This window comes from Aplidium turbinatum, chromosome 12 (genome assembly GCF_918807975.1).
Source record: "Aplidium turbinatum chromosome 12, kaAplTurb1.1, whole genome shotgun sequence".
Lineage (NCBI taxonomy): Eukaryota > Metazoa > Chordata > Ascidiacea > Aplousobranchia > Polyclinidae > Aplidium > Aplidium turbinatum.
Window position 1 is genome coordinate 3,179,870 of NC_137483.1, and position 24,434 is coordinate 3,204,303.

Genomic DNA, 24,434 nt, shown 5'->3' on the forward strand with positions numbered 1-24,434 from the left:
ACCTTCCTACGGGTAAAATCAGCCATGGAAGAATTGACCACTCATGAAACTTGCGAGTACTGGCACCAACGTTTCTTTGTAGCTTATTCACCTTTCCCGCAGCCAACCAATGAAGCGTGACGTTGAAAACAAACCAGTTCAAGAACTGAAATCGTAGCAGAGAAGCACAGTTTTTGAACGTTTTGGAACAATCGCGCATTTTAGTTGTACATTTTGTACTAAAATTACTTTTTTGACTGTGTATTACAATTAAGTTATTTACTTTCAGAAAAAATTTGAATTTACTGCAGGGCCTTAGCCCATGGGCCTAACTACCGCCGGCACAGCGCTATAGCCTACTGCTCGGGACCACTGAACGAAAGTACCTCGCATTGATAAATTTTATTTCAAAACTATTTGAGGTAACAACTAAAATAGGTAGCCTAAACGTGTTATCATTTCATTTAAAAGTTACACTCATATTTTTTTCGTGCAGCTTTTCCGTTTATTATTTGATGTTTTTGTCCTAGCTTAATTACCCTATGGTTTTGGTCACTCCAGGTTTTTAGCCACTTAATGTTTGTGTTTGCATGGCCACCTAAAGATACGGCCTGATTTGTCACATTTTGCAGAAATTTCCAGGTTTTTCTAACTTTGGGCGAACGTTTAAATAAATTTTTCTAAAGATTAGGTTTTTACGCTTTCTTTACTGTTTTCCCCAGATGACACAGTAGGTTTTAACATCATCACATGTTGAAAAAAAAAAAATTGATTTCGAAGATTTTAGTCAGACTGTTAATTTTCAATAACAGTCTGATTTTGTGTTTTTCAACTTACTTTTTCTCATTTGCTACTGCTTCCCCAAGGCAACAAAAAAGTTTTATGTCATTAGGAAACCGCAAAAAGTAAAAACATTTCAAAAAATGTCAGTCAAGCATTAGCAGTAGCTGTAATCAAAATCTGCAAAATGTGACAAATCAGGCCGCATCTCCAGGTGGCCATGGTGTTTGGTTCGGCTTTTTTTATTCTGATGGAATTAATATATTGACACAGAATGAGACAGCATAGGCCTATGTATTTTTGGCAATTATTACTTTCTGTCGAAATAGGAATCATCACATCACAAGTTTACAACACACACGCATTAATCTTAAATTGGACTACAGCGCAAGTGGTATCCCCAATATCACACTTTTTAGTTAGGCTAGTACAATTTTATTAAATTATTAGCCTACTAACTGTTGTCTAAAATTTTAGTAAACTTTTTAACATTATAAAACTCTAATTAAGTACAAACAATTTATAGTAACGTAGCAACTGCATGGTTGAGTGGTGAAACGCTTGCGCGACGTTCGCAAAGGACGTCGGTTCGACGCCGCGCCAGAGTTTGCGGCTGTGTCTCGGCAAAGACACTTAATGTCATGCTAAAATAAGGATAGCAGCTGACTCGACAACTATCTCTTCGTTGCTTCTTATTGTGTTGCATTTGTGATTGCAGTGAATGCTACGTACTCTATATGTTGTTGCAATGGAAGCAAAAAAACGTGATTAGGCTAGCCTATTACTGGACTTCATGTCAACTTTACTGGATGGCTTATATGAAACTGGGTAGGCTAAACAAACAAATAATTGAAATCCTTCTGTGGTCGGACAAGAAGAATCAAACGTAGCTTCGATTTCATATCTAAAGTGATCACCAAACTTCTGCGGAAATCCAGTTTTTATTGGATGAGTTTGTGCAAATGCGAAGTGTATGCCCATGCGTCTTCATCAATAGGTTGACCCGTTGGGCAATTGAGCCAAAAAGCGGCCAAAACAAGGTATAAGTTTATATTAACAATAAATATTTGTCAGCAGATGATTGTAGCAAGAATTGAGAGCAATAGACACCGGTGTTTTGTGGTCTGTAGCTCCTGTGAGCTTTATATATCATTTCTACGTTCTATAATATGCACATAAACAAACCGAAGCCCCATAATTGTATCGGAGCACCAACTGAAGAAGTTAGGCTATGGTCTTGATTGAATGGCAGTCCTGATTAGCTTACTTCAGTTGGTTCATATTCAGTGCAAGTAGGCCGTAAGTGATAGGTGGCATTGCTCTCACAAGTAAAGAAGCAAAAAAAGGCTACAAACTGAAACTCACTTAGCCTACTTATTGTAGCAAATAAGACAGTAATTCTCACTTATTATTATAAGACACAGTAGCTAAAGCAGAAAGAAATTTCAAGTCTATCAGAATTGCAGACCAACAGCGTTTTGCTCAGACACACACTACCAGCAGTTCCTTCAAGCGGCATAGCTTATGCGCAGTTATTAGAGCCCATTAAATAAGTGGCTTATCATTGTATCACTTGACTTGTTTTTCATATAAAATTAATTTGAATAAAATGTAACAGTCAGATCCTTGTTTTTTAACGTTGATTCCATGTTTTTACGAAGATTCTACTAACTACAAGTTATCAAGTATTCACAAGCAATTTGGTGCTTGCCAATGAAGCAGCCAGCGTGATTGTTTTCAACGTCACGCTTCATTGCACAGAGCTGTGGGAACTGGGAAAGGTCTATTACTCTATTGCAGGGGTGGGGAACCTTTTTAGTATTGCGGGCCACATAAAATGAGAAATAACACAGGCGGGCCACTAAAAATTTCGAAATTTTAGCTAGTAGCTTGACAGCGGTGACAGTGCATTCTTTCAGGAATTCTCCATCTGCATGTGGTTTCAGCTTCTTTGCTATCAGTTCAGTATGGTAACTTCATAACTCGTTCTGACAATATCTTCATCCTGTTTGCAGTAGCCTACCTTGACAAAGTGCTTTGCTGCGCTTGTAACTCTCTTCTAAGGACATTAATCTTATTCTGCCTCGCCTGCCCTGTTAGCTGTTTCAAATAGCAGGAGTCATAATGACGCTCTAAATGTGATTTTTTCTTTGCTGCTACAGATTTACCACAAACAATGCACACAGGTTTGCCACTTAGGCTACTTCAACAAAGTAGGGGAAGGTCGGGACCCATGATCATGGTGGGAGCCATAATCCACCCCCGTTTTTTTTAATATAAAGTACTTTTTTTGCATTTTTTGACGTCATTATATTTTTTATGCCTGGATAACTTTCCCACAAACTTTTGGTCAAAATTGTACTAAAAATGGAGGTGCAAAGAGGATTTATAGGTTTTGGGTTAAAAAAGTAAATTTTTTTGGCTGATTGTGTTTTAAAATAACTCATTTGTTATGCAAGAAATGTTCATGAACTTTTTTGTAGTGGTAGGTGATGTATTTATGATGAGATTAAGCCGAAAGTTTTTTAGATAGCAATGTTAGTTTTTTTTTAGCTGTTGTTTCATTTCTGAACGATCAGGTAGGGAGCCTTGAGTCACCTTGTGTTGGGACCTACGAGCCATGACAAGTGCCTGTGATAGTAGATGTTAAAGTGTCATATGACATCATTTTTTTGTTTTCACACCTTTCCATTAGGATATATCACAATTCTGACTTTTGTTTCGTTTGCAACTATTAATTATGCTATTTCACATGAAAATTCTGACAACTCATCCCAAGGAATCATTTGAAAATTCTCCATCGGTTATTTCAAAATTTAAAGCTTTGAAAGCTGGCTTGAAGATTGATTTCACACATAAATAATACAACTATGTTTTAAAATTGTATTTTTGATATGGCGAAGTGATTTCTTTGCTAAAATACTACATTTTTTGGCTTATCGCAATTGTGGCTTATCGCTCCCCACATGTGGGGTGCGATAAGCCGCTTGGCGCGTGTTTATGTTTTTAAGTGTAAATTAAACATTTGCTGAAATAATAACTTGTGCTTTTGCTGTAGAGTAGGTAGCACTACAAGGCATTGCAAAACCAATTTTTAGAGAAAAATATTGAGAAACGTAGAAAATATGCATCTAAAAGAAAAAAGTGGCTCGCAGGTCCCGACCTTCCCCTACAAGTTTGTCCAATCTTCCTGGAACATTCTGCCTTCATCACTAATTTTTCTTTTCTTTGCAGAAGCCATTATACAACGTAAATTTTGCTAATTTGAGAAGTAGGCTACTCTGCAAAACACTTTTCACGAATGGCATAACTGACCGATTAACAATAACTGGTCACATTGTTGTTACAAATTGCCTTCTATGATGGATTAACTAGTCATAGAAGGCCATTCGCAATATACCGAGAATGCAGAGCCTAGCCTACTCTTTTTTGAGCTGTTGTTTCAATATATTTTGGGTAAAGAAATATTGACGCGGGCCACATGGAACAGTCACGCGGGCCGCATTTGGCCCGCGGGCCGCAGGTTCCCCACCCCTGCTCTATTGAATTGGAAGACTTTCATAAAAACACAATAATTTCGTTATTTTTGTGGCTTAGAGATTCCTATATAAACAGGAAATCAGTTTTTATGGCAGTAAGTTCACACAAAAGTTTGAGCGCCTTTCAAATTATTATCCATACAAAAAGTCTACAACGACTTTTTCAATAATCTAACTCTCACAATTAATACAACACTTTAGAAACGCTCATGTTCATCACTAAGTAGAATGCTCTTGGTTTTTTTTTTTTTTTCTATAAAAAATCAAGTGACATTTTATGGAAGCGCCTTTGGAATTTCAAATTGGAAATTTCAGAAAAGTTGTGCAGAACGAAAATGAAAGCAAGACTTTATTGTCATGATTATTCAGAAGTCTATTTTCCTTTCTATTCAAAACGGATAAATGTGTGGTGATATAGCAACACCTTTGCAACACTATAAGTTATTATGAGGTAAATTCGCCTTGTAGACAGAAAAGCACGGAATGAAGACTTCAATACCATGAATGAATATCTTCATAAATTGACGTTATTACCGATATTTATCACACAAGATATGCCTGATACAATATAAAAACACCTCTGCGATTCAATTGGCATTAATGTCTAAAATGTATCTTGAAAAAAGCGGATGCAGAATTTTATGACTAAGAACAGAAGCATGTTTTTATTTCTAGTCAAAAGGAAAGTTGTGTTGTGATATGGAAACACCTCTTCAAGATTTGGTTGGTGGATAATTTTCTAGAGTTATCTAAATCATACAATTAAACTGAAGCAATTCACTTTACATTATTTAAACATCGCAAAACGTTTACATTCCAAAGCAATAGGTTACCAACCCATTTTTTCTTGCTGATGACTTCTTTTTTTGAAAAGTTGTTCTATAAAAATATTGCAAAGCAGAGCCTGTTTTAACAGATTTCCTCTGTAGGAGCAATATTATCAGTGATTGTCATAGCCTGCCTGCTGGGGGGCTTCACCCCCAAAATTTCACAACTTGTTACTAACTTATCCGGTGCATAATTTATATGGCAAACTGTGTTATTTCATTTTTTTTCAACTTTTTTCTATAGTGGTATTAATGTTCATTTGAAATCAACAATGAAAATAACATTTGAGTTTTGCTTGCAAGCCTATGAAATAGGCCTGCATCGTCAGTGTATTGTTGTGCTGGTGTCAGAAGCGTAGCCGGCACAGACTTTCGGGTGAGAGGGCAGTTGGTTCAACACTGTTCAAAAGCATGTGGCTGTGTCTTTGGCAAGACATTTGCAGGCATACCGACCGATTGGGGTGTGGCGCGTCTTCGACTGTAGTCCTTGATTTCTCTCATGTATGAACAGTTCGCTGCTGTAAACAAAAATGCTTGCGGTTTTTTATAGGGCTAATATCTTGCTACACTGCTGAACTTTGTTAGAAGACTTTCCTAAAAATGGATTGATTTCAATAATTTCAGCTGCTTTGAGGTGGCAAGCATCACCAAGAAATCAAGTTTTTACAAAATAAGTTTACGTAGAAGTTTGCCAGCAATTTCAAATTATCTACATAAGAAATATACAGCAGTTGCTTCAGTAGCTTATTTCTTAAAAATACAACACTTTTGCTACATTCATATTCGTCACTAAGTGTAGAACACTCTTCTCTTTTTTTTTTAAAAACATCACAAGACATTATACGTAAGCGCCTTTGAAACTTAAAATTCGAAATTTTTAAAAGTTTGCTGAAAGGAAGTGGAAGCAAGATTCATATACCATAACTATTTAGGAATCTATTTTCCTTTTCTTTCAAAACGTATGGATGTGTTGTGATATGGAAACACCTCTGCAATATTATAAGTTTTTGGTAGAATAAATTCCAAATAAAGACAATAGAGTACTGAAACAAGATTTTAATATCATGAATAGATACATTAATAATGTGATTTTATTACCGATATTTACCATAAAAATACTCCTGGTACAATAAAGAAACACCTCTGCAATTTCAATTGAAAGATAATTTCTAAAAACTATCAAGATAAGCGGATGCAAAATTTTATGACTAAGAACAAGAATATTTTCATTTCTAGTCAAAAGGAAAGTTGTGTTGTGATATGGAAACACCTCTTCAAGATTTGCTTTGTGAACAATTTCCTTGATTTATCTAAATCGTGCTTTACTAAGCTGAAGAAATTCACTTCATATTGTTTAAACGTTAAAAAACACATTTTTATTCCATAACAATGGATTCCTAAGCCATATATTCATTTTGAAGACTTCTTTCTTTGCAAAATTGCTCGGTAAAAAAATGCTGCAAAGTTGCAGCAAATGCTGGGATCCAAATGTGGCAGCCGAAGTTGACAGCTAAGTTCATATCAGCTAATTTGGAGCTTCCTTCTGTGGAAAATCTTCTTTTGGATAAAGTTAAGCCATGGAAATATTGACGACAGTCTAAAAACTGGAGTCTGCCATTTCTTTTGCAGCTCACTATGTTGGAAGATTTTTCTAAAATAATTTTGGTGGTTTTTAATGCAGTGGTCGGGAACCTTTTTGAGTAAGAGAGCCATCAAAGCTACATTTTTGGAAATACATTTCCGTGAGAGCCGTAGGTTATACTGCAATGCCCTAACACTTAATACAATTAACACGTTGTGGCACTGGTGAAGTTTTGAAAGTGGGAACGTGTATTAGCAAGAGGAGAAGAACAGCGTGGGGTTTGGGGAATCTCCCTCATAAAAAAATGAAAAATTACAATTAATTTGGTGCATTCTGAGCGCATTTTCAGCTCTAAATTGTAATGAAAATTAAGATAAAACTTTTACGGTTTGCACTTTAGAAGATTTGTTTTGCGAGCCAGATGCCGTCTTCAAAAGAGCCATATATGGCTCGCGAGCCAGGTTCCCGACCCCTGTTTTAATGCATAAAAGTGGCATGTAAAATGTGAAGGTGAGTCTCATACTTGATTCCAAGCATAAGGAGATGAGAAGATAAGGTTCTCATTATACTAAGCCTTCGACACTAACGAGATTTGGGTGGCCAGTTCCTTTCTGTCGGCCTCGTTTCTTTCAGCAACTATGCCCCCAATTTATTACACCCTGGGTAGAGGTGGGCCTTGTTTTTCAACCACCACCTCAACCTGCGACTTTGTTGCCATAACTATTTATGAGTTTATTTTCATTCGCAACATTATAAACATAGGTGATTTCCAAATGTAGATTGTAGATATAAAAACCCAGTATCAAGATTTCTATACCATGAATAGATACGTTAATATTACTGATATTTACCATAAAACATATGCTTGATATGATATAGAAACACCACTGCGATTTCAATTGGAGTTAGTTTCTAAAAAGGATTTTGAAAAAAGCGAATGCAGATATTTTATGACTAAGAACAGAATGTTTTCATTTCTAATCAAAAGGAAAGTTGTGTTGTGATATGGAAACACCTCTCCAAAATTTGCTTGATAGATAATTTCCTCAAGTTACCTAAATCATCATTTAAGTAGCGTGTGCAATGGCGTGTTAAAGTCTCCATGTGTTGTATTGCAAAATCACGTATTAAAAACTGTCAATGCTTAACCCTTAGGCGGTTGAGCTCCTGGAGTCTTGCTCAAATTGGGGGGGGGGCTGTCGATTCTTCTTATGCTTTAGGAGTGATATCTCTGTTATTTTTTAAGGCACGGTTTCAAAATTTGGGATTCACTTTGTAAAACTATTCACGCAGAGCATATCCGAAAATTAAAACTATATAAATTTTAGAACTGCTTATATACGTTGAAATGTTGATGTGACTTATGACGTTTGAATTATTTGGAATTTTTTTATAGAGTAATGAAAAACATGCATTGCAATGTTGTGATTAAATTTTTTTTACATAATCTCAATTTAAATCATTTGATTAACGAGACATGGGCCAAATTAATTGCTTTCATCCAGCTGGTGGGAAAATTTTGAACAATAGAATATGAAATATTTCAGAGGATGTGCTGAGAAATGCCTTATATCTCTCAATTTATAACTTTTATTCGCTCAAAATTTCAGCTCAATAGAGGTGAATAAAAGTTAGAAAAAGTCAAGAAATCTCGTAGTCGCAGCCTCAGTGGTTTTAGAGATACAACTGTTAATACAAAAAAGTTGAATTGACAGCCCCCCCCCCAACCTTCAAAGGGTTAAAGAGTACCATTTAAAACAAGAGTATGCAACCTGCGGCACGTGGCCACATGCGGTAAGCGAAACATAACAAATATCGGGCCTGCTGTAAGCTTTGGCTTCTAGTCTTCAGCACTAACACTCTGAAATGAAACATATTAATCTAATAAATTTGTCGAGCTTTTTAATGGCACTACCGTAGCTTATTTCTGCTTTTGGATTATCTTCACTATGCGTATTAAGGGCAAGGTTAGAAGTAACGACTAGTTGTCACTATTCGATAGCGTTATTTGTTGCTTTCTGAATATCAAATGCTTAGGATACCAATTCCTTTTAAAAATAAATAACGAATGCGCGTTTTTCATTGCTTTTTTATGGAAGCAACGAAATCAATATTCGTTTTTCACTAATCGATATTTAGGAAAACTGCTGAATCATTTTTTGTTGTTCACTTACTTCGTCGTCAAAACGAATTTACGAGATTTAGTTTTCGGATTACTATCCGACCTAGTCCCCTTCCGTTTTTCGAATTTTAAAGGATTAAGGAAAATTTCGTTACAACACAGTTCAGAAAAACCATGCCAGTAAGAGTCTTTAACAGTGTTGCCGTTTAGTGATACCAGTCGTAACAGTGTTGCCAGTCGTTAACAGTGTTGCCGGTAACAGTCAGGGCCGGATTTAGCTGATGGGGGGCCCGGGGCACTTTTAGATCATGGGCCCCCGTGCAAAAAAATTTTTTGCGCCTACGGCGCGAAAAATCATCTCTACGTCTACAGCAGCATCAGTCCAGTACTGCACAGCATTTTGAAGAAACTTTAAAGGCCAAAAGAAAAAAAATAACACAAAATTGCATTTTTTCCACATAGGGGGGCCCTTCAAAAGTCGGGGGGCCCGGGGCAACTGCCCCCTCTGCCCCCCCCTAAATCCGGGCCTGGTAACAGTGGCTTGTTTTTTTCGAGTTTACGTATTTTACGTATTTTTTTTCAATCATTTTTAGTAATTGCTATTCATTGTTTTTTTTTAAGTATCGATAACGGAAAGTCATTGCTTTTTTGGGCACTTTTGAATAGTGAAATAGTAATTGCTTTTTGACTAACAACTTTCAACCTTGATTAAGGGACATGTTGCTTTTCACCACAACGCGTAGGCTAAGCAAGAGCCACATTCTCAAACGATTTTGAGATTTTAAGATAGAAGTCAAACATTTTTTGAAAATTTAAAGATAACCATATCACGAAGTATAAAGCCCAAAATGTAGAAACTAGACTTATGTTCAGCAAGCAAATGTTTCTAAAACTACACTATCTTCATCTTTAGTGTTATGAAAATTTGCTGCAGCAAAATGGCAAGTAGCCTACACTGTATGCATAGGACATGTCCAGTTTAGCAGGCCATAAGCATAAAGATAAAGGCCGTGAGGCATTCCTCTCTAGAGCAACCTACTGTTCATCATTACGAGAGCAATCAAGGGCAGTCGAAGGCCACTCCGCAATCGATGGCATGCCTTTAAGTGTTTTGCCGAATACACAGCCACGTGCTTTGAAGAAGGCTTATTCATTGAGTCTCTTGCAACTCAGCAGTTGTGATATGAGCACATGACAGTTGAGCAAGTACCAACTGAGCAAGCCGAACCTTTGCATGTCACAAGTCAACAAAATCAATTTAACTACAAGTCCGATCTGAGCAAGTAAATCTCATTTGTTGACTTATGGTAGTGGCTGAAACGTACTTGCTGAGTTGTCACATGACGAGTGGTGTGACGACCTATCCCATCCATCAGCAAAAAAATGAACACCTGAAGAGTGGGCTTTGGATTTCCAGCACCTCATCATCATCTAAATTTGGTTTTGTCCCAATTAGTGGGCATGAGCATTTTTTTCCAAGCAGCGATTTAAATTTAAAGTGAATCTGGATAGAGCGGTTTGGAATGCTTCAAATTTCACATTAAATCATTTGGCCCTGCAGTATGAAAGGTTGTAGGCTACACCCCTGTTCCCTGATTTATTGTAAAAAATGCAAAAAATTTGAAATTTTAAAATTAGCTGGAAACTTTGTCAACTTTGCGGTTATATTTGCTTTATCACACCAGCATAGGCTACTTCTTATTTTAATCTGGGCGTTTGTTTTATGGAATGTAGGTTTACTGTACAGTAGCTAAGGTAGCTTCAGTTTAACTCGTGATTTCGAGGAAAGTTATTAAAAAGTATTTCCGTATAGGTGCACTGTTGCAACCACCGGGTAGGGTAGTCAATGGATCGTCTGGGATCAAACAATCAACAATTGTTTTTCTGTTTATGCAATTATTTTTCTGTTATTCTGTTTAAATCACTTCGTTTAAACCAGTGTTCTTCAACGGGGGCGATATCGCCCCCCGGGGGGCGATTTTGGCCATTGCGGGGGCGATTTGTACAATTTTTGAAATTGGAGGGCGATTTTACTGTTTAGGGGGGCGATTTTACTGTAACGAAGAAGCTCGAGCAATTTTTTTCGTACATGGATGGGCAGATTTCTGGATCAAGTGCAATGATCGATTTCCGGAACTATGGGCAAAAGTGAAGTTGTATTTATTGGCTTTTCCTTCGACATACATTGTTGAACAAGGTTTTAGTGAAGTATTGCACATGAGAAATAAATACCGAAACCAACTTGCCATGAACAAGACTATGGAGGAAATGCAATTCGACTTAAGCTGACTGGCTTGCACCCAGCTATTACTAGTCTTGCAAATAAGCACCAGGCGCAAGGGTCGCATTAATTAGCTTCCACGAGCTGTTGTATTTCAATAAAATGTGCTTGCTTTTGCTTATTTATATTGTTGGGATATTTGAAGTTTTGTATGTAAATTTTCAGCGACATGAACTTTTGTACAACGGCAATCGTTTCGCAGTCCTCGAACTTAACTTTTCCACCCGGCAACCAGTATGGCCGAACGGCAAGCGATTCCGGCGGCCAGCAACAAAAACGTCTATGATTGACGTAAGTTTTCTGCTTCAGCGCTTCGCGTTAACGAGCCGAATCTCCGATGGTAATAAGAAGAAAACGAGTTTTGCTTTCGCAATACGCATACACAGCCCTCGATAGTTACTTGTATCCTTCTCGAGTTACCTGCGGCCGAGCAGAGCTTACTTTCGGTGGCCGTTTCTGAACCCTTCGGCGGCCACGGCCGCCGTTAATTTTGAGGCCTCGTTTGAGGGGGCGATTAGGACCCACACTTTCAACAAAGGGGCGATTTTGTAAAAAAGGTTGAAGACCACTGGTTTAAACCGAGCCGTCAATGAAGAGAGACAGCAGTTGTGGCATGACTAGATAAAATCCTACTGCGGCAGTTTCATACTTTACTGGCAAACGTGAAAAAACATCATGTCAATCTTCATAAAATGTGAGCAGCCGAAAAGAGGAAAGCAACCTGGCGAGCTCCTAAGGAATTGGGGAAAACATACAAGCTCATACAGCAGCAGTCGGTAGCAAAATATATTGCACAATGTTGTACATCTGCTGCAAACTGCATCAATTATTCTCTCAATGCAAATTAATTTATTTTTTTAGCGAATTAGTTTGGTTTTACTCACACAGTTAAAAATCGGATTCGGTCTTCTAGAATCTAGATCATCTCTTTTAGATTGTTCAAATAGAATCTATTTGGTTTATAACAAGGTTGTTGTGAGTCTGATACATCTCAAAAGATACTTACTCTCTCTTTTTGATCATTGCCTTTATTATTAACAATTAAAAGCTCCAATAACTACCTTATGTCTCACCTCTCTAGCAACATATAAATAGAATTTTGCCTTCGAAGCTGAACTAGGCCGACTCAAAAATGACAAGCCAAATCCACCTGCTTACTTTATTCATGAGCCAAAGCAATTTTTCATGGGCTACATGGTATTTATCAGGAAAACAATCAACGAATATAAAACACAAATACTTAGAGATATACATAAATTCATGAATGAACCGAATAGTGTTACGTCATGAATCGATTAGTGCTACGTCCTCAATCGACTTGTGTTACGTCATATCATATAATTGTTATAAGCAGTAGTTTATTTGCACAAGTTTGAGTGGTTTGAAGGTTTATAAAGAAAAATATTTTAATCTTGTTAAATGTAGTCGTAATCTTGTTTTGAAAACCAAGCCAAGGTTCCTAAAATATCAACGTAGCAATTACTAATTAATCAGAACCGATCACGTGATCGAGGTCGACGAGATCGAAAGTTATCTGGTAATATAACAAAACGATCTATTTGTTGTCCAATTGTACGTGGTGTGGACTAACATAAATTTTGAATAAACCGGTGATTATTATCTACAAATATCTGCAATTGTCGTACGAACCCCACAATCAGTCAACTTAAATTGTGTCTTCGCACAGACCATACTGCAGGAGGTTGCATCGGTAGTCGTAGGCTCTGTGGTTTGATCTAGCACTTATTTCAGCACAATCTTCGTTTCCCCTGTAGTTTTGGGGCTCTCCCCAGTTCCAATGGATGTTTGACGGAGTGGCCCTTACACCATCCACCCACATCCATTTTCCTTCGTAAGCCTGGTCGTTGAGCCCAATCCAAAAACCCTCGCTTGGAAGCAACATGGTGTTGCCAACGGCTCTGAAATGTAAAACATTTTGTTACTAACAAGCAAAATACAATTAAAAAAAAAAGATAAATATTACTATTGTTTATTAACGCTATTATTTTGCAAACAAAAGTATTTTTGAGATAAACAAGATTTTAATAAAAGCATGTTCAGCCAAACTTTATTTTATTTAGGATTTACACAGAATTCACGAAAATATGTATTTGAATAATTTTGCCTGAAGGTTATCTCATTAATTAAAATTGATACATACAAACTACAGTACATCAAACATAGTCATTACTCTCTAAAACCTCTACAGCTTGTTTCAACCTTAAAGGGGGTCATCAGAAGGTCCTTATTCAAATAGAATTGTGAATTGTGAAATTTCTGACGATCCCCCCTTTTATGGTGAAACTGGCTGTAGAGGTTTTGGAAAGTAATAACTATATCTGATGTGATTTGCTCTGCCTGTTTTTTTATTTGGCATTGAGTATTTTTTGTCGTAATAATAGTATTTATTATTTACAAATTCCAGTAAATTTTTAATGAACTGATAAAAATACTGACATTTGTAAGACAAGCAAGGGAGTAGCCAGCACAAAACTTTGGGCGGGATTTATTGTATTACTGATGTGATCGCCGTATGCTATGTTGTCGCAGTGGGCCCAAAATAAAACCTGAATATTATTGTTATTATGAAATGAGTACTGTTGCACATATCAGTGAGCCCGGCAACCTGTCATTCGTCGTCGTCTGAGCTTCTGGGGCTGAGGGTCTATCCTTTTACCACCCCAGATTCACGATGTTCCCGGACTACACTGGAAGGCTGCTAGAGAGCAGCCAGTCTTTAGTTTCATCATCCATGACGCGCAGACCTTCCTGTCATTGAAGACGAAACATCCACAGGGGGATCTAATCCAGAAAATTTTGAAAATGTACCTTAACCCATTGCTTTTCAACCTTTTTTGGAAACTGTCTACTTAAGGGGAATCGTTTTCGGATTAACTTCCATCAGCTGTTACCTGTAATCCGCTGGTGCTGTTTACCAGCCATTGTGCTGGTGTGCAAAAAATCATTTGTCTCTAAGTTTAAAAAATAAATATTCTAAATTTTCATGTGCTCAACATGATATTTTAATTTTTGCAAATGTATACAAAAAGACAGTTTTTCCTTGCCTTGCAGCCGCTTTATGCCGTGCTAATCCGATTTCATACAAAGGTCTGGATAACAATGGGTTTGCTCAAAAGCACAAAGTGTGTGTGCCCACTCATTGCAATAAAACATTTCGACTTGCGAGCAAATCTTATTGTGCACAATTCTTCTAACATAGTCACAACTAGAATAATACTTTCATACGAATTTGAAACCAAACTGCATGTGTTATTTTATATTGTTGTCATAATCCAATGCTTTCCGAAACTCATAGGCTAGTTTCTAGTTTCATGGGATCAAACTTCTCACAAGTAACACCTCATTCTGAAAGTTGTTTCCATTTTAGATTGTGTATTTTAGGTCTACAAGTGGGTTTGGAGTATGAGTGTTTTTATTGGAGAAAAGGCAATTGAATAAACTGTTGAAGTTACTAGAAATTTCTGCAGTAACTTCTAATTAGTTTCCTTTAAAATTGTGGATCTCTGTCAAGTCTCATGTAAAATATAATGTAGACTACTGAAAATGCAGCATTTACATCAATAAAACTTAGTTCGAAAGTCAGGTTTATTAGATTGTGTCAACCAATTTGGTTGCAGTCCACCATCGACAAAGCAATGCAACATCAAAGTGAGAAACATGCTGAACAAAGGAAATATGCGATGAATCAAAAGTCAACAAATCAGTTATTTTACATTGATTCAACGTTTACAAATGTTGAATCAATGTAAAAAAAGGCTGAATTGCTGACTGCGTTGTTATCAGTCAAAGAAAAAAGAAATTCGTAAAGATGACAAAACAATATGCCAAGAAAGTAGCGACTACATTCGATAAGTTGTCAAATATGTTCTGGCCTACGTATGGCTTCAAAGATAAAGATGAATATAACAAAGCTTCAAAATTTATTCGTAAAAATATATCTTAGAGATACAAGAAACATAATTACTTTGTGTCAGATATTGAGAAAACTTTCTCGATTTTTTTCAAACAGTTGCAAGATTGCAAATTATTTTTCATTTTTTTTATTGCCAAAAAAAGGCTTCTTTGTTGAAACAACGCGGCTTTTATTATATAAAAAAGTTCAATCCTACTGCATCGAAGTAGTGAAATGTTTATTTGCAATTTTTCCAGACGTCGTTTTGCAACATCTGGAAAGTTAAAAATAATAATTATAAAGTATTTTACAAAAAAGTGGTTTGTAAACCCTTCACAAAATATTGTTGCGTGAAATTTACTGTTAAACGCAAAACGTTTGTTAAAGAAAAATGTCACTTTACGTATTTATAGTGTTGAATCAATAATAAAGAATGCTGACTTGTTGTTTGTCTTGTGTGAAGCCTAGCATAATCATTCTTATCTTGGGCTCATTGCAACAACATACAGCACACGGCGAAACAAAGATGCAGGGCATAACAGCATGTAGAAGCATTGAAGGAGCACGTAGTCATTGGGGTCAGCGGCTCTCTGAAAGCTAACTTTTTCTCATACCGTAACTTCAATGTTTGTCTTTGAGACCGATTGGAAAACTGTCATTTCTCCAGTTTTTCCCAAAAGCATTTGTAGTTATACAGATCTCCAATAGCAAGCTTTATCAAAACACAAATAAGAGCATTTCCATAGAATTTTTATTTCGTAAGAGATTTTTCATGTTGCAGGACTGTAATCGCCCCTTCGCTCCGCCTTGACTACGCTCCTGATGACAAGACATTGAACCGATTAATTTCAATCTAGCTTGGTTCTGGTTTTGGCATATGTGAGAAACATTCTCTTTTTTTTGGTAATTTTAGCTATCATTGCGATTGTGCATTAACTGCTCAGTTGACTAACAGTCTAAAGTCAACGATTAGTTAATTACACTTGCATTTATTACACTTTAAGAGGAGTCTTTCTTGTTAACTTGTTTGTTTGTTTGTTTGTTTGTTTGTTTGTTTGTTTGTTTGTTTATCTTTATCCTGCATTGCGGGAAAGCGGACTTGAGCGCTATGCATCGGTGTACGCCTTCCGACATACACCTGACCCACGCTGCAGCCGACGGCAATGTCTGTTTCCGGTTGTCTGCTTATGACTTAAATTTGGTACTACCCATTACTCGAAATCGATCACTAGGTAGATGCAATTATCGTAAAGTTTCTTGCCCAAAGAAACAACAGCAAGTGCGAGTGGTTGGAGTCGAACATGCAGGCTCTCGACTGCGAGCCCAACGCGCTAACCACTCGGCCACGGCTCCGGATTAACAGACCCTGTGAAACGAATTAGGCGTCATACATTGTCACCGGTTCTATAGCAAAGATATTCGTTATGTTAAAATACTTTTCGTGGAATTTCACTTGCTTTGTTTACTCACACTCGTGTCCAAAAGTTTCTCATTCCTCTTGTGGCCAAGTCTCCTCCAAGTCTTTGACACCAGAGCCTGGCTGCATGCCAGCTGGATTTCGAGGGAGTCACCTGGTATCTGAGTCCGTTCCCGACGTGGATCCAACCGTCGTTGATTGCGCGACCTGGAACAATAACTCAGTTGAATATAGTAAGATGGTTGGTAAGAATCTTCATCCACAAACTGAGTTAACCTTTGTAAGAACAAGATATAAAAAGTTTTACATTTTTTCAGAGGCTTTGAACCGCGGGCACATACCCGGTCACCGAGATTGACTGAGTGAAATTTTCGTTTGTTAAAGTATTGTTGTTGTGAATTATTCCATCCACAATGTGCCGCTGAATGAAAATCTGTCTTTGAAATGCAATTGTTTTTGGTAAATTTGCTTACTCGTAGAATAGACTCTTTGGACCATTCACATAAGCCCTTTCACCATTGAGAAAGTCGTTGTTGAAATGTTTTTATCTGTGAATTTTTCTATCTATAAAGTTCTGCCGAATGGAGAGAAGTTTTAAAAATCTACACTTAGAGGTTAAGAGTCGAACCACCTTTGCTTGATTTTTTTTTGTCTCTTCTATTATGACAAAACAATCAAATTTTGTTTGATGCATTTTTTTTTTGGCAACTTTTTTCAGATAGAGATCCCGGCTTTTTAGCCCATTTCGATTTTGGGTTTAATAAGCGTGTGGGCCTATTAGCCGTGCGCTAAATAAGCGGGGACCAATGTATCAGTAAAAATAAATCTTTGAACAAACAATCACTAGTCTCATATTACGTCAAGATAACATGAACAAAAATGGCTAAAAATATAAGTAGAATATTTAGACAAATATTTAGGTCTGCATTATTGTTGATTCAAACAGACAAACATTTATTATTATCTACAGCTGTGTTTCTTAACATTTTTAGCTCAAGGCGCACCTGCAAATCTTTGAAAATATGGTGGGCACATCAGGCAGCGCAAGATTTTTTTGCATGGACTATTTAATAATCGGTATTATTCTTGAACGTTTAGTACATTGGCCTCATAGTTGAATTATTTTTAAAATGCCCTTAAAAAATATAGTTACTGTTATCATGACAAAAATACGACGTAATACATCTTGGACATAAAAAAAAATTAAACAAATTAAAAATAACACTTTCAATTGAATTTATTTGTCTTCCTTTTATCTTAGGCAGCTTAATATTGTATAAATATCACCAAATATAGAAATTATTACAATAATAATTGATTTCATGTATTCAGTTATTCATTCCTTTTTTTACTAATTTAATTTCGATACTTTCTTGTATTGAATTTTGTTTTGTCGGATCCACTGATCAGTAACACAACTTCCAAAATGTCTTGGGGTAAAATTGAATACCATAGAATCAATTTTTTTTTTCATGTCCAGGCTTACATCCGGTGAAACAAAATAGACAGTATCAGACTAACACAAAAAAATCAGTTCATTTATAGAGTTTTTGTCACACAAGTGTAGCTTTTGCAGTATAGACTTATTCAAATACAATCAGTATTCAGACGTTATAAAATAAATAAAACCACATAATAACTAATAGGCTAAATAGAATCACTTGTCAGTTCAGTTTGTTTTTATTTCTGATCATCACAACGAAAAACAATATATGACAAACATAGCAGAGGTCTAGAAAAAGGCAGAAGCGTCAAAACGTGCATGTTATAACGTGCGTGATACCAAAGCAGGACAATCAGTTTAAAATATGGCACGGTCGCAATGATAAAAAGTATAATAACGAAGTTTTGTTTTGGAATTACATCCGGTGGTTGAAGATTAAGATTAAGTGGATGGGAAGACAAGGAAGCAATCTTCGTGTCAACTTTACGTGTCTTGCCAAAGACACGGACGTATGATCTGATACGGTGTCGGACCGTCGTCTTGTTGATTGTCGTACTAAAGGGTTCTCACTGGCTGTAATGCTGTACATTGCACTACCAACAAAAGTTACTTAAACAACACTCACTTTCTGCTGTCATAATGGCAGTCCCAGCAATCACGAGTAGACAAAGCAAGGTCGGTAGAGAAGCCATGTTTTACAATAACAGAAATAAACTTAAGTCGGTGATATTCTAATTGAAAGCTGTTAATAAAAACGATTTTAGAGTTTTTCAAATAACAAATAATGAATAATAAATGATGTCTCCATTTATTAAAACTTAGGCTTTGTCTAGGTCAGAAGGCTTGCTTGCTGCAACTCGTTTATATAATCTTCATAGCCCACGAATGTAAACGTTTATTTTTAAACTTATAATGATTTATTGAAATTTTGATCTAAGCGGTTTTGCATGAACTGTCTTGCCATAAATGAACAACTGAAACAGTTTATGGTATTGTTATTTTACTACACTGACACTTCATAAAGGTCTGAATGACGATTTTTTTTCACAAATTTCAAAGCATCTCATCTCAAAATATACTCTTAATGGTTTGGCTTTTGCTATGATGCCCTTCTTTTATACGCTTTTCGGATAAAACGAATTTCTTTTAGTTTTTATGTGGGTGTTCAAAAGCGAAATCACTATAGGGCCTGCAAAAGTCAATAAAGTCAAAAATGTTTAAGGACCTCCTCTGTCCACAAATAAAAGAATAAAGTTGTTTTCAGCACTTAGGGGGCTGTTTCTAAGAAGTTTATAGGTCAAAATACAGTCAAAATTGACAATAAAGTCAAAATTTGCAATAAAGTCAAAATTTGTCAAGAATGGCTTTTGACAAACTTTTTGTGTTTCTTGGGAGTAATTTTTGTCAAAATCTTTGTAGAAAAGCAGGAAATATGTCACAATGCCCTCTTGGATCAGGATTAACTTTTATCGCAAATTGTCCATTGTGTATTCATTGTTACGTACTTAAATAATTAATTCTTATAAAACACTTCCTCTTCACAAACGTGGTCTTTTCGAAGATCAACAGTTTGGATTTTAGGAATAGCCTACTGACATTCTGTAGTACAAAAATGCCTAAGCAAGCTAAATCGTCTTCAGTAAAAGTTAGACAGATTTGTCGAGATTTTGCTTATGAATTTAATGCAATTCCCGGGAGTAAATTAAGGTGCAATTTTTGCAAGTTTATAGTGAAGTGCGATAAAAAGTATTTTGTTGAAAGCCACAGGAAAAGTAAATGCCATCAAGCTGGATTGGAGCGACAACAAGCATCGCAATCAAGGCAAACTTTTATTGAGCAAGCCCCTTTTATTGAACACGTTTGGATCTGAAATCGACAAAATATTAAATTGGGGTAACTGGTATGAATTCAAAGAAGAACTTTGGCCTCTACAGATAAGCAATTTCTTTAGGCCAAAATAAAGCAAAATTTGATAAAAATAATGTAAAAAAAAAACTTTTTAGGTCAAAATAAAACTGGCCCTAGAAATCAAGATTTTATGAGAAAAAGGTTTTCATATCTGAAATCCGCTTAGTCAAACCAGAAACTAGCAAGCTTTGAGAGCAATACATTTCATGTCATTGCCTTGTAGCGACGGTTGTGTAGCCTATTTTGGTTTGTTTATGTACCTTGATTTCGTTCCCTGTAAATCTTCTTTTATGCATTGTATTCATCCTCGTGCTTTATTTACCATGGCATCTCGTTTTGAGTTTACTTTTAGAGGTTTCACACTAAATCTTGGTACTTTTTTAATAAAACAGAACTTTAGCATGATTCCTTGAATGAGTTTAAAAACACAACAGAGCTATTTAGCGACCAAAATGGGGTGCTGATCGATTGAAAGAGAAGCTTACAGTGCTACGCAGAGTGACCAGTTTTAGCTCTTACAAGTTAGTCCTGCAAATTTTAGTTGCTACAAGTGTAAGTCTTAACAATTAACTTCTATTCTGAATGAAAAAGTCGTTGAACTGATGCAGTCGCAGCTAAAACATATGTGGCAAAAAAGGCAGAAGCAAGAACAAAGGCAGCAACAGCAAAGGCAGCAACAACAAAGGCAGCAACAACAACTGCAGCATCAACAAATGCAGCAACAACAAATGCAGCAACAACAAGAATTTCATCATGAACGATAAGTGAAAGAGTTAATTTCAGCCCTCAAAGCTTCTGTCGAATCGGAAAACCAAAATCGGGTATCTCAAGCTATTTCTAAACTTTATGAGTATGATTCCACTTTAGAACTTTGGCCTGATTACACTGGTCTACAAAAAATTGTTACATGACAGACTCATAAACATTTTCAAATTTGGTATTCTGAGTTCGAATCTAAAATCAGAATTTGGCATTCATGTCAGGATTTTATGATAATCCACTTTTTGTTTTTCCTTGCAAATGAAAATAGTTTGTCTCCAACATTATATTTATGACTTAACAATTGTTTTAGCGTTCTGTCATTGTTTTAAAATTGTTGCCATGCTTAGTGCTATGCTTTGTCAAATTAGTATTGTTTTTGGAAGCTTATGTTGTACAAGATAGCTTTCAAGTTGATTTATTTTTGTAATGAGCGCAGGTGACAAGAGTTACTGCTATGCCTTCCATGCTAGAAAGATGGGTGAGATTAAAGGCAGTTGCTGACAATCTTTTTTAAAAATTCTAGCATGAGCAATTTCGTGACATTGTTGACAACATATTGAAAGTATTGTTTTGCTTGTTAGGATTCTTGCTCTTGGTTGAAAATAACTAAATATGGTGCTTATTGATATAATAATAATGTCTTTTTATGTTGCGCCGAATCTATCGCAGAATGCGTTGCTTCTCAGCGATTTACAAAGCAGACAGTGTCAATGCAGCCGTATAGAGGCACAACAAAGTACATTATTATCAGAATCCATTCCATTACTCACTACTCAGTGCCAAGCAAGAATTAGATTCAGTACCATTTTTAAAAAGTCTTTGGAATGACCCGACAAGGTATTAAACCCTTGCCTACCGATTCAGAGGCGGGCGCACTAACAACTAAGTCACCGAGCCATATCTTGAAAACTTGACGTGATAAAGAAATCTGACTTCAGATTGTTCAGCTGCCAAATTTTAGCCAAGATCATCTATTTTCACAATCTGTAAAAAAAAATTGTAGAACCGTATTATATTTCCTTTCTTGCGCAGTTGCGAAAGCACAGTCCATTCCTGATGATAAAAAGGCAATTCAAAAACGTCTTCATATTGCACAGGAAAGTCCTGCCACATTCCGGGTCCACAGTGGATTTGTGGTAATATTTTATTTAAGTATATGTTTAAGTATAAGTGTGTTTGTTTATAAGTTGAATTAATATTCAGGCTGTCTAACTGCTTGATGAAAGTTCTATGGCGAACCCTATTTATATATTGAAGTAGTGTGCCTGTCTCTGCACACTAGTGTGTATGAATGTGTAGTTAGATTTACTGTGATGAGGTGGTGGCTGACTAGATGACTGCTTATGGTCTTTCGCTACCATCCTGATTGCGCGATAATATAACCAACAGTTGTACAACGCATTGTTTTGACATTTACATTTACTCTGCTTGTTTGTTAATATATGACGCTGTTGAAACAAAATAAATTGACTTGACGTTGAACCAACAAATTTTTAATTATAAAACGTAATCTTAGTGAAGCTTAACTATGTTGTAGCCTTCATTATCAGCACAGTTACAAACCTACGTTTTGTGATCTGACATAGGTCTATAGTTTTATTTCTGGCGTGAAGTAAATGTTGGTTACGTTTAAATGGTGAGCTATTATACATTTTTTTTCAAAATCCGCCATGAAAATTTTCTGTGCAGGCTACTGTTTACACTCTTTACTCTCTGCTGTTATTTAAATTTGTTGTTGATGGATTACATTTAAATTCTTTTTGTTTAGTTGTAAATTTTGGGTGCAATTTTTTGTTTGAAAGTTGAATTTTATTTTGCATGTTTAGTTGATTTTCAGGAACATGGTCCTGTGTTTTGCCCTGTTTTACAGGTAGTCACTACCTGACTTAGCCCCCTGAAGAAGTAAGTGGTGTCTGATTGGCGAAATGTCGGAATAAAAGCAGATTATCACTTTGTACATCTTGTGATAGTTTAGCTTAGTTTGCATCAGTAAAACAAATCATGTTATTTAAATGCCTAGTGAACAGCAGCCTCATTTAATTTTAGAAAACAATCATGCTCCAGTTTTTAACCAAGTTAGCAGCCAAGAACAAAGAAGCAAACTGGCGAGCTGCTCCTTCGAAGTCAAGAAACTAAATCAAACACCCTCGAGCTCATGAAGCAAGTAGGCTAGTTTTGAAATCCGTAGCGCTATGTTGTACTTATGTTGAAAACTGAATCTATTATTCTCTCAATGCAAATTAGGCAAATTGGTTTGGTTTTACACACACAGCTAAATGATCGAATTCGATCTGCAAGATCAGTGGTTTTCAATGTATGGACGCAAGAAAAATGTTCTTGGAAGCTTGTTTCTTTTTCTTCAAACAAGAAAAATGGTTGTGGCGTAAAACATATTTGCAGTTGTATTTAAGTGCAGTGTTTTCCCAGTAGGTCTAGAGCTAATCTTCGAGTTTTTGCACGTCGACGCTCAACATTTTTGCGAATCTTTTATTATTTTTGTTGTTGTTGTTGTTTTATTATCTTCATCCTGCATTGCAGGAAAGCGGACTTGAGCGCTATGCATCGGTGTACGCCTTCCGACGTACACCTGACCCACGCTGCAGCCGACTGCAATGTCTGTTTCCGGTTGTCTACTCTACTTATGACTTAAATTTGGTACTACCCATTACTCGAAATCGATCACTGGGTAGAGGCATTTATCGTAAAGTTTCTTGGCCAGAGAAACAACAGCAAGTGCGGGTGGCTGGATTCGAACATGCAGGTTCTCGACTGCGAGCTCAACGCGCTAACCACTCGGCCACTGCTGCCGTTAAATTACAAATATTTGTTGTCGGCCTGTGAGCGACTTTGCCTTGCTTATCTTTAAGTATGTTTTACGTAAAAATTCGAGTGGAGAAAGAAAGTTAGAAATACAAACACGAGTGGAAAAATGTTGGCTTGTGGAACGGTGACCAAAAATGACCTAACGGCGCGGTGGTTTCGGAGGCCACGGCCACCGGGAGCTTAATAGAGGCCTGCTACAAGTTAAGCTGCGTTGATCGGTCGTTCTTATTTTGCAAGTAGTCTATACCTCCTTTTTACCTCATGCTGTTTTTAGACGACCTAAAAGGTAGCCAATTCAGCAAGAAAAATTCTGCCACGCATCTGAAATTTCGAACCAATCATAAACTACCTTGTCTGTGACGTCAACCAATCAGAACATGTTATAAAAGGCTACTGTCCAATTATGAACCTTCTAGCACTCAGCCAATCAATCCTTGTTTTGAGCTTTATTTGGTAGTTACAGAAGAAAAAAAAGTAGCCTAATGGTAAGGGTAGTAATCGAAGCGACGTAATGGAAATACCTAGTTTCTAGCCCTAATCCCTAAGCAAACCAGTGACAGAGAATCCATCACTTGATCTGCTTTGTATCATCTGCTTTCCGCCCCTTCACCTTACGGAAAACGTTCAGTAGATTATGATTGGTTGATTGGTTCGAGGTTTCAGATGCAGTGGCAGAATTTTTTCTTGTTAAAGTGGCTACCAACCTAAAACGCTTTCAATACGTAATGTTTCCATTATGTCTTTTTTTTCTGGATGCATTTAAGTAAAATATCAGGTTATTCTTGGGTCGCAAAATTTTTTAAACTTCATATTTTAGAAAATTTGAGTTACTTCTAAAAAAGGTTGAGAACCGCTGTGGCCGAAACAGAATCTATTTCATTTATGTCAAGAATTATTATGGGTTTGAGACATGCCAGAACATATTTATTCCTTTCTTTAATCAATATCTCTATTATTACCAATCTAAATACTCCAATAACTACTAAATAAGATATCTCACCACCATTATGGCAAAATATGAACAAAATTTGTCTTCGAAGCTGATCTAGGTGGACAC

General features: G+C 36.5%; 1 protein-coding gene across 1 annotated transcript; it reads right to left on the bottom strand.

Moving 5' to 3' along the window:
- Window positions 1-12,255: 12,255 nt before the first annotated feature.
- LOC145781233 (hepatic lectin-like) lies at window positions 12,256-18,628 on the bottom strand. The gene is made up of 3 exons (XM_082593010.1): window positions 18,510-18,628; window positions 16,494-16,647; window positions 12,256-13,029 (listed from the first exon to the last, which is right to left on the bottom strand). Exons 1-3 carry the CDS (start codon window positions 18,574-18,576, stop codon window positions 12,777-12,779), a joined length of 474 nt encoding a protein of 157 aa, XP_082449136.1. The 5' UTR covers window positions 18,577-18,628; the 3' UTR covers window positions 12,256-12,776.
- Window positions 18,629-24,434: the final 5,806 nt, after the last annotated feature.